Source organism: Cryptomeria japonica, chromosome 1 (assembly GCF_030272615.1).
Source record: "Cryptomeria japonica chromosome 1, Sugi_1.0, whole genome shotgun sequence".
Taxonomy (NCBI): domain Eukaryota; kingdom Viridiplantae; phylum Streptophyta; class Pinopsida; order Cupressales; family Cupressaceae; genus Cryptomeria; species Cryptomeria japonica.
In genome coordinates, this window is record NC_081405.1 from 370,415,101 (window position 1) to 370,424,879 (window position 9,779).

The 9,779-nt window shown below is 38.6% G+C and overlaps 1 protein-coding gene across 3 annotated transcripts; it reads left to right on the forward strand.

The window, feature by feature from the left end:
- Positions 1-1,155: 1,155 nt before the first annotated feature.
- LOC131069106 (protein RGF1 INDUCIBLE TRANSCRIPTION FACTOR 1) lies at positions 1,156-3,445 on the forward strand. Of its 3 annotated transcripts, none has more exons than XM_058004418.2 (6): positions 1,156-1,472; positions 1,749-1,826; positions 1,996-2,108; positions 2,227-2,427; positions 2,515-2,730; positions 2,835-3,445. In XM_058004418.2, exons 3-6 carry the CDS (start codon positions 2,106-2,108, stop codon positions 3,159-3,161), a joined length of 747 nt encoding a protein of 248 aa, XP_057860401.1. In that variant the 5' UTR covers positions 1,156-1,472; positions 1,749-1,826; positions 1,996-2,105; the 3' UTR covers positions 3,162-3,445. The 3 variants fall into 3 exon arrangements, with proteins under 3 accessions (XP_057860401.1, XP_057860403.1, XP_057860402.1); XM_058004420.2 differs by lacking the exon at positions 1,156-1,472 and adding an exon at positions 1,502-1,567; XM_058004419.2 differs by lacking the exon at positions 1,156-1,472 and adding an exon at positions 1,555-1,635.
- The last annotated feature ends 6,334 nt before the right edge of the window (positions 3,446-9,779 follow it).

Here is a 9,779-nt window from a genome sequence, read left to right on the forward strand (position 1 = left end):
TAGACCCGAAACTAAATGAGGGCTGACATGAGGTATGCAAATTTCAGCATGGCGTTAAATTAACATGAGATGTGCAAATTTCAGCATGGCGTTAAATTAACATGAGATGTGCAAATTTCAGCATGGCGTTAAATTAATATGAGATGTGTAAATTTCAACATGACACATTTGAAACTAAATGAGAGATGACATGAGGTATGCAAATTTCAGCATCAAATAAATTAACTTAAGATATGCAAATTTCAATATGACACCAAATAAACGTGCAAAGTTCAACATGATACTAAGGTAAATGTCTACTAGTTGATTGCATATATTTAATTTGCAATAAAAGTGATTTTCTCTCACAATTTTTAAATATCTAGGTCAAAATTGCTTTAGAGTATTACCATGAACTTCTCAAATATGTCTTTATTGACTTCTTCCATTTAAATGAGGTCACGTTGACGCACAAAGGCGAGAGGCCCTAGATTAATTTGTTTGATTAAGCAGAAATATTTGAACTTGTTAACCAATCACATAGTTTATTTTTGCATCGTCTACGCTGAGTCAAACTAAAAATAGTACGTTCAGCTTTCAGCACGTTGCGAGGAAGACTCCGGTCAATGGCGAGCTCCCGTCAAATGACGTACTTTGCAATTACAGCTTAAAGCTCGCTTTTTCTGTCGTTTGCCGACAATTACCCTGTCACAGAGATACAGTGTGTCAGTATATACTAAATCCCACTTCTCACCTGTAATTTGCGTGAACGTTACGTCGAATTGCCATGAAAGGAATTTTGTGTCAGAGAGCATAAAAAATTTCACGTCCCTTGACATGAAATAGTCAAGGGCCTCCCGGTCATCTTGAATTCCAGAGGATGACGAAGACACACGTGGCGAGATGAGGAGCTGCGAATGACATGGAGGGCGTCTTTGACAGTACACATGGCAGTTGTTACTGCTTGATTAAAAGGCGGCGGCGAAGAGTTGTAGGTTCCCGTCCGCCGTCACCGCTTGAATTTTCAGTCAATGGCTATCTAGCTAAAACCTAAAATTTCCGCGGGTTGGAAGGATCTGACGGCCAGGAACGATTCCCGGCATTTCCGGGATGCATCATGGACCTTAGGATCTGGGGGAAAGGGGAAGAGTATTATATAGTTGTGGAAGTTCCTTTGTGCGGGCTTTGTAAATTTCGGTTCATTTGATGAAACCGAGTCTGTCTTCTCTCTCTCTCTCCCTTGTAGGTAGTCGTGTAGGAGGAACGACATATTTGTTATAAATGTACGGCTGTGGTGCCGTCTGGTTGTTTGCTCGAGGTTTCGTGTGCGTGCGAAACATTGAACTTAACTAGGGCGGTGGAGGAGTTGTATGAGAGACGAGGCAAGGGTTTGAAATTTTGAACGATTGGTATTTGGCATTGTCGGCAATTACGAGGATAGGATTGAGAATTGGCTCTGGTTTTTGGCGCTTTCGCGGCGGCTGTGTAATGTGGTGAGTTTTCTTGTTATCTTTTTGAGGTGTGCATTGACTCGGGAAATGTGCTCCCTGTTTTTCGTTACGCTTTGGTTTCGCCGGCTGCGTATTAGGTTTGTTGAATTGGAGTGGATTTAGAGTAGTCTTTTATGTGGAAAGCAAGGAATTTGAAGGTTTTTAGGTTCGTCTGTTTTAGATTTTATTGAAAGGGCCAACATTTGATGCATTTTTGAGGTTTTAAGGCGTTTGTATTGAAATTGCTGGGTTTTGAAGTTTTCCTGGTAAAATGTGCAGGTTTTGCTCGGCACAGACAAGTTGCTCTCATCTCCGAAGGTCAAATTGTCAATTGAAGAGCTAGGAAAAGCTATTAAGGTATGTTCTGGAGAGGTATACTTTTGCATTTGAGATTAATTCCAATGTAATGCATGCAAGTATAGATATATTTCTGAACAGGCAAGCTTCTGCAAATAGCGGTTTAGAGATTTCTTTTTAAGAATTTGCTTAACAGTGAAGCTTTCCATGTTATTCTCAATTCCTGTAGCGGCGAAGAAAGCGAGGCATTTGCATTGTCCAAGTTCCATTGAAAGTGAGAAGCTGGCGATCGAGGATCAATCTCCAGCCAACATTTACAGGACAAAAAAAAATAAAGTCATGGTAAGTGAGCTTCACCTAACAATCTAAGCGTTTAGCAATGCCTAATTTGACATTTCCTCGTTTTCTCCGTCTTCTTTTGTTTGTCTGGAGGATAATCTTTGAATTCTTCTCCCCGCAGGTAGGGACAATGCTACCATTGCAAGACGACGAAATAGGGCCGCCCTGGCTGGAACCTCTGCTGAAAACAATTTTCTTTATTCCCTGCGAAATCCATGCCGATTCCAGCAAAAGCGAGTGCAATATTTACTGCCTGGATTGTATGGGAGACGCATTATGCTCGTACTGCCGCGGCCGTCATAAGGATCACAAGATTGTGCAGGTTTGTATTCGTTTATACAAAATTTGAAATTCCTGTACTTCTATCAATTTTTTTGAATTTTCCTAAATTTCTCTAGCGGTTGCTCAGATAAGGCGGTCCTCATACCACGATGTAATACGGGTTTCAGAGATTCAGAAAGAGCTCGACATCACAGGCGTACAGACCTATATTATAAACAGTGCTCGAGTTGTTTTCCTTAACGAAAGACCTCAACCAAGACCTGGCAAAGGCGTCACCAATACATGTGAAATTTGTGAAAGAAGCCTCGTCGATTCATTCCGCTTTTGCTCGCTTGGCTGCAAGGTATTATTGCAAATTCATCCGATTCCATTTCCATTTTCACCTCGGTTGTTATTCTCTCAAAGAATGCAATTCTTCTGTTAACTGACGGTAATTAACTATGTCAGCTGCAAGGAATAAAGCATCTCAGAGACATGACATTCATCTTACATTCGAAGCACTCCAGGGACGAATCCGATGACTCATCTTCTCAGAAAAGAGCACGGAGAAGCTTGGAACATTTACATTTGTCCGAAGACAACGGCGGCACGGAAAGCACGTCAGTCGACGGCACTTCTTCCGTTAAACGCGAAGACTATACAAGCGATCCCGAGGCGGCAAAATCCCGTTACAGTATGCATGACATTTATCCTCCTACTCCACCGATATCTAGCCAGAAACTCGCTGGGAGGAGGAGAAAGGGGATTCCACACAGAGCACCGTTAGGAGATTAATAGTATCTTTTTGTGCAAGGCTGTTTCAAATTAGAAGGGCAAAAGCAAAAAATCTCTTTTCTAGACTGTACATAAATGCAGTGGGAATTTCATAGGCTTGCTATAACAGGAAAGCATCTAGTGCATCTAATGCATTTACAAGGAAGGTAATAGTAATAATATGCCTTGCTTAATGATATACCTAATATACAGCTATCCTGTAACCTAATATGTATTCAATCCTGTATCTAAGCTGCCAAATATAAATGAAACTAGGATCCTATTTTTATAGGATTGTATTGTTCTTTGGGGTACAAGACTATGAATGACCTTGGCCTTCTGTCACAACATATTGTTCCCTCATTTGATATGCAGACTACACTAGGGTGAATAGTGAATCTCAAATTAACACGACACCCTTGCACCTTTCGTTCATGGTGAATGAATATTGCAGGCGTATTTACATTTGTAAAGATTAAACAATAATTCAATGTAAAATGCGTGTGTTCAAGTGGGATCGAATTGTAATGTGAGTTGACAAGCTCTTCCATTAAATAAATATTATAACTTGGCGTATATAAATTGGATATAACTGCTTGGCCGGCCCACTTTCCAAATACTTGTCAAGTACGTAAAACAAGTAATCAAATGCTACTTAATATGTAACACCAAATATTTTAGACTTGTTAATTAATACCGGTACCTTAAATATGCAGGCCAACGTTGACCGTTTTGGAATGAATGATTGCGGTTATAACAGTACTCATCGTTTTACGGAACGGACGCATACGATATTCCAATGTATTCTGGAAAGCCACTTTCCGTTTGTTCTTCAATTAGGATTTTATGAAAAAAAAAGTATTTTGTCCGAAAAATCTAAGGTTGTAAAAATATCAAAACTGCGCTCTCTGCTGTCGTAGAAAGTGATGAAACTTTTCGCAATACCATTCATTACACGTTTAGTTCAAAATGAGGAGGCCAACCCAAGGGACCCTGGAATCTTTACAACAATTGGACGTCGGAGGCTCACCATTATCGAAATATGAGGCAGTCAAATTCGTCGGCCACGACACGAAACAGATATATTATTCACCCCGTCAAGAGACGGGAAATGTCACTGTACAGTGCTCACGTTATGTAGTTAGAAAGTCAAACACACAAGGCAGAGTAATTGGAATAAAAAGAGAGTTGAGTGTCATCCCATTATCCTTATATCATCCCGTGGAGTGGGTTAACGGTTGAAAATCAGGGAATCAGATTCCATTTGGGGCCTATGCCGCAATTTCTTTATAAAATTTGGTGCGAGTAGATAGAAGTTAGTTGACGTCTTCGTCCTTTGTTTATCCAGGAAATCCGATCGCCCAGACGTCAAATACCAACCCAATATTACATTCTGTTAGATGACGTTAGCTAGCGGAGGGAGGAGGCAATTTGTGATGAAACTGATGGAAATTTCACGTGTGAGTCCCGCACGGACTCCCGTGCGCTTCAACTGTATAGTTGTGTGTGAGGGTTTTCCATGTGGACACATGTGGCTGATCAATTGGGCATGGGTTGTGCCGTGTTTGTATGAAAGTCCAGCGCTATCCATCGATGCAAACCCTAGATGGCCAGGTGTAAGTCTGGTAGCGCACGTGACGAAGAAAAGGAAGGGAAGGAATCTTGAATAGTAACCGCCTTTTCTCACTAACGCCGCCAAGCACAAACCCGAGGCAAAAGTAAGGAATTCCGTTTTCGTTGCCGCGTGTCTTAAGGTGCTTTTGAACCCCAATTGGGACTTTGTTTATTATTATGTATGCATTACTATTTTTGATTACGAAACGTTTGCAGTGGGTGATCTTAAAAGCATCCTCCCCACGGAATTTTTGGTTCGGGTCCCTCCAACTAAACATTTTGATAAAGACAATTAATAATACTAAACGGTTCCAACTCCATTCACACTAATTGATATGTAGGTCCATAAAACCTATTTTGCCAACATAGAAAATCATTCTTTCAACCTACCTCAGGTGGTGTCGAAAACTGAAACCCTAGTCCTATACCATAGGATATTACCCACGCCTTTTCCTTTCTATCTTTCTGGTTTGGTTTGATTAGAGTGTTTGAAATTAATTAGTTTATAAGTGGATGATATATATTTTCACAATTCATAATTTGATTTTTTATTTTTGGATTATATTGTATATGAATTTTAGTATTATGTTTTTTGTCATTGTAATTTTTTATATGTAATATATTTGTGTAAAAATTTGACTTAAATTTGATTTGTGATTTCATATTTTTTAACTTTTGTTATCATTAATTATTGGATTCTTTTAGATATTTTGACAACTAAAAATGTAAACTAGAATCTAAAAGAATCATCGTTAACTATGTCCATCCTACAAATGAAACAAAGCATCAAAAACTAAACATTAAGCAAAGATAAGATACACAGAGAGGCAAACTTGGCATAGTCCACTCCATCTGATTTCTATTAATTATTTGGACATACAATGCCAAGGTGTCAGAATAAGATCAATGCTACTAATATTCTAATTGTCATATTGTAAACCCTTATTACTTTGTTAAGTGGAGAAAAGTGGTTAAAAGGTTAATGCATAAATTAAAACATGAAATACAACAAAACAATCAACCTTTATATACCTTCCTTCTCCTCCTCCGATTGAGCTTGAAGTGAAAGTTGTGCACCCAAAGACTTCCACTTGATTTGCTCCTTGTGATTGGAACAACGTGGATTTCTCTCCACTACACAACAAGTGATTGAGATATTAATGTTGAGATTTATGGATTGGCTTATGTGAGATAATATTTGGGCATAATAAGGATATAATGGATGGGTTTGTTGCTCAAAATGACAACATAACAATGTACAAAAGGTGGACGAACTGAGAGGAGAGGAGACTCCAATTTATAGATTGGAGGGGTCCAAAATGGATGGCCAAGATTGAAAGAGAATGGAGGGTTGAGATTGAAAGAAAGTGGGAGAGGACTTGAGAAGATAAGTGGGAGATCCAAGAGATTTACCATAAAGGCATTTCTTGTCTCCACACTTCTCAAGTACATGGGGAAGAGTTCCCCAAGTACATTGGGAAGAGAGGAAAGAAATATAAAATTCTTTTGGAGAGGACAAGAGGAATTAAAAATTCCCAAATAAGAGGATTTGTGGGAAAAATAAAGGATGAAAGAATTAAAAATTCCTTGGAAAGAGGGGGCATATGGGGTTATGGAAGGGATTTGACTTCCTTGAATGGACCAAAAGTGTGTGGCATTTAAGGTTGAAGGGTGAGATGGGAAAGCCATTTATGGCAAAGAGTTGACTCATTCCTAATCAAGGTGATTAGGGATGTGCAAATGATTAAGGGGGTGATTAGGTGGGTTAATAAGGGATTAGAGAGAAGTAGGTGAATTAGGAGGATGGGACACAAGGAGAGAGAATGAGTGGGGTAAATGATAATCATGCTTAGGATTAGGCTAGATGATGGGATTACAGGAGTGATTTGTAGGAATTAAGAGATTAGTTAATTAATTGAAATTAATTAACTAATTAGAGTTTAGAAGAAATATTGAGGATTGAAATAATTTTAGAGGAATAGGAAATATAATTAATTTTTGACAAATTAATTATAAACACTAAGGTGATAAAACTAATTAAAATAGAATTTAATTAATTTTAAGAGGAAGGGGGACTAACACAATACGTAATTAATTATGCGGAAAGACTAAATTAATTAAATATTTATTTAATTAATTTTTAGGCATCTACTTTTTGCCTTTCTTTTACACAACGACAAAATTGGTGGTGGATAAAAAGACGAACAAATATGCCCAAGCATGAAGACGTAGGTAAGGTATGCCCCCTCAAGAATTTAATCAAAAAATTTAAAATTTTACAGAAAAATTCTTGAAAAAAGAGGAAAATTGCGAAAAGATGACGAAGAGAAAGAGATGAAAATGCCATGAGGATAGGACTTGGATAATGGTGGAAAAGAAGTGAAGGAAAGACAACAAATTGGTGAAAGAAGGGCTTATATAGGTCTCACGGGGCCTATAGAAGGGTCATTTTCACATCCACAAGTCAACGAGCAGCAAAGAGCCCAGAGTGAAGAAGCAAGATGGTGAGGATTCCACGTCATGAGTAATGCAGTGAGAGAGTTCATCTCTTCTAGCGACTACTCGATTATGACCCACTGGTACGTACATCGATCCTGGCTTTGTCTATTTGGTAGGTAGCATTAAATAGAGGCATTTAATGAGGGAAAAGGGGGAGCAGGGCGTAGACGTCAATCGCCCAATCAACATTTGCGCCCAAGGATCGCCATCTACGCGAATGATCCCCATCTTTACAGGCAACACATCACCTATGCAGGCATTGATCTAGTGATCGATGTTGTGATGGTTGGAAAGGGGAAGAGAAAGGGTGGCCTGAGAATCACCGTATGTGCTTTGTAGAACGAAGCCCAAGCCGCGGGTTTGGAATCTTTGCAAGGAGAAATGTCATCTTTTCCTTAAAGGGTAGAGAGGAAAAAAGGGATGAATGAAAAGAAGTGAGGGGCCTCCGAGTGATGCCTCGAGGCTTAAGATGGGGGAAAATTGAGAATACAAGGCTGACATGAGTGGGTTCATGAATGTAGGAGGATTTAGCTCCAGTGTAGTCGTAGGAGTGTTGGCCTTCGACAATGAGGTACCACAACAAGCTAAGTACAACTAAGAGGGCCATGTTGTCTTATTGCGGGCTAGATTAGGTGTCCAAGTGGCCAAGGATTCAGGCCCACATAGCAATGATGGTGACACTTATTGAGTGATGGCACAATGATACATGCTCCTTTCATTTGCTTGTTGGAGAGGCCTCTATCACTTTGTTGGACGTGTGGTATATCTTGAGGGTTCACATATAACTTGCGTAGTATGTGTCTGACTAATGACCTCCCTATGGACTGAACTTGGATGGTACTGGAGCTAGAGGGGCTTCACCTGCCAGCCAATATGATATCACATGCATTCATATTGGGGGATTTATTATCCCAAAAATCCAAAGCAATATATTGTAGATATATTAAGGACGCAGGGGTTTTATAAATGGCTATCCCAAATAGGAATATTCAAAAGTATTTTTTATTAGTTAAATACCAAAAGTAGGGGCTACCGGGTTTCTAAATTCAAATGCGAGCTTTGTTTTGCTAAGAATATTTCACTCAGAAGTAGGGGCAAAAAGTGAGAACAATTTGAACATAGCCACAAATTGGCGCCACAAAGGACAAGTTGGATGTAGTAAATATGTATTTGAATTTAGAAAATATTAATTTTAAGTCAAATAGTGTTCATTTTGAAGGCGGGAAGTAAACCTCATGGAAACCTGCAACTGCAAGCCAATATCAAGATTTACAATCAAAGAGGACTAAGGAACAATAATTAATCGGATATTTATAAAAAAATCTTGTCCCCTGCATTGAATTATTATTCTCATTCATCTATTTTAACTTAGTAATGTCCACCATGGAAAGCACTATTCCATCTATGAAAATAATTAGTAAACTAGGGTAAAGAATGCATGAAGAACCATCATTTGATCTGTAACCAAGAGCTAGTGAATATTGATTGCAGTTTACAATATTTAACAATACTAATAGAAAAACACTAGAAAAAATGCCCATGAGCAAGTATGGAGACCTCAAATAGAGAAAAATAAATTATCACAACAACATAATATATTAGAAAACTATAAATTTTTTTTACATAAATACTACCATAAGGGGGTAGCTCCCATATGTTCAAAAAAACAAAAAAGGGCATAAATATTAAGAGGGGGGACACCACAGGGACACGGGGAGGATCATTGATAAGAGGGGGGATGCAGGGGTGATCAGTGATATAGATAACCAATCCCCTTTTGAATCAATTTCAAATCTTTCTATGATCTCTTCTAGGAATAGATAATCATGAACACTCACGAAGGCCTCAAACTCCATTAAGATAAAAAAATAACATTAAGATCTTTGACTTTAGCAGTTTTGGTCTTTTTGCCTTCTACATTAAGATAAAAAAATAACCAAACATGATCTTTGACTGTAGCACAATCTCAAGGGTCTCCAGCGCAGTCTTCACACCTTGAGCATTCCCCTCCTTCGCTATACGATGCACAATACCCTAGGCATTAAGGGCATATCCCAAAATCTGGACGATGGGGGAGAACATGTTCTCATAAACAATCCATCATGTACATGCCCATTAGCCCAAAAATTTGTTCCTAAGATGTTTATCACATACATCTTCTCCTCATTGTTCCCTTTGTTGAATAGGTAGGCAATGTGCTCCTTTGGGGATTCTTTGAGATTGTTCTTTCTCTCACACAAACACTTAACAACAAAGGAATTTGTCATTTTCTGTACACAGTCTTGATTAAAATATCACTATTTTACAGCCTGCATATCCTAACAATGAAAACGAATCTCAAAGCAAAGCTTTTTGGGATTTGTTTATGAAATTATTGCCCAAATCTTCAGTTTGGTGCAGATCGCCTTCGTTTTGTTGAAAATGATAAGACCCTTTCATCCATCTACCACCTGTTATGTTCAAACCTACATTTTGTACCTTTGACTACAAAAATAGATACAATTGGATCATTCAATCATTTACTTT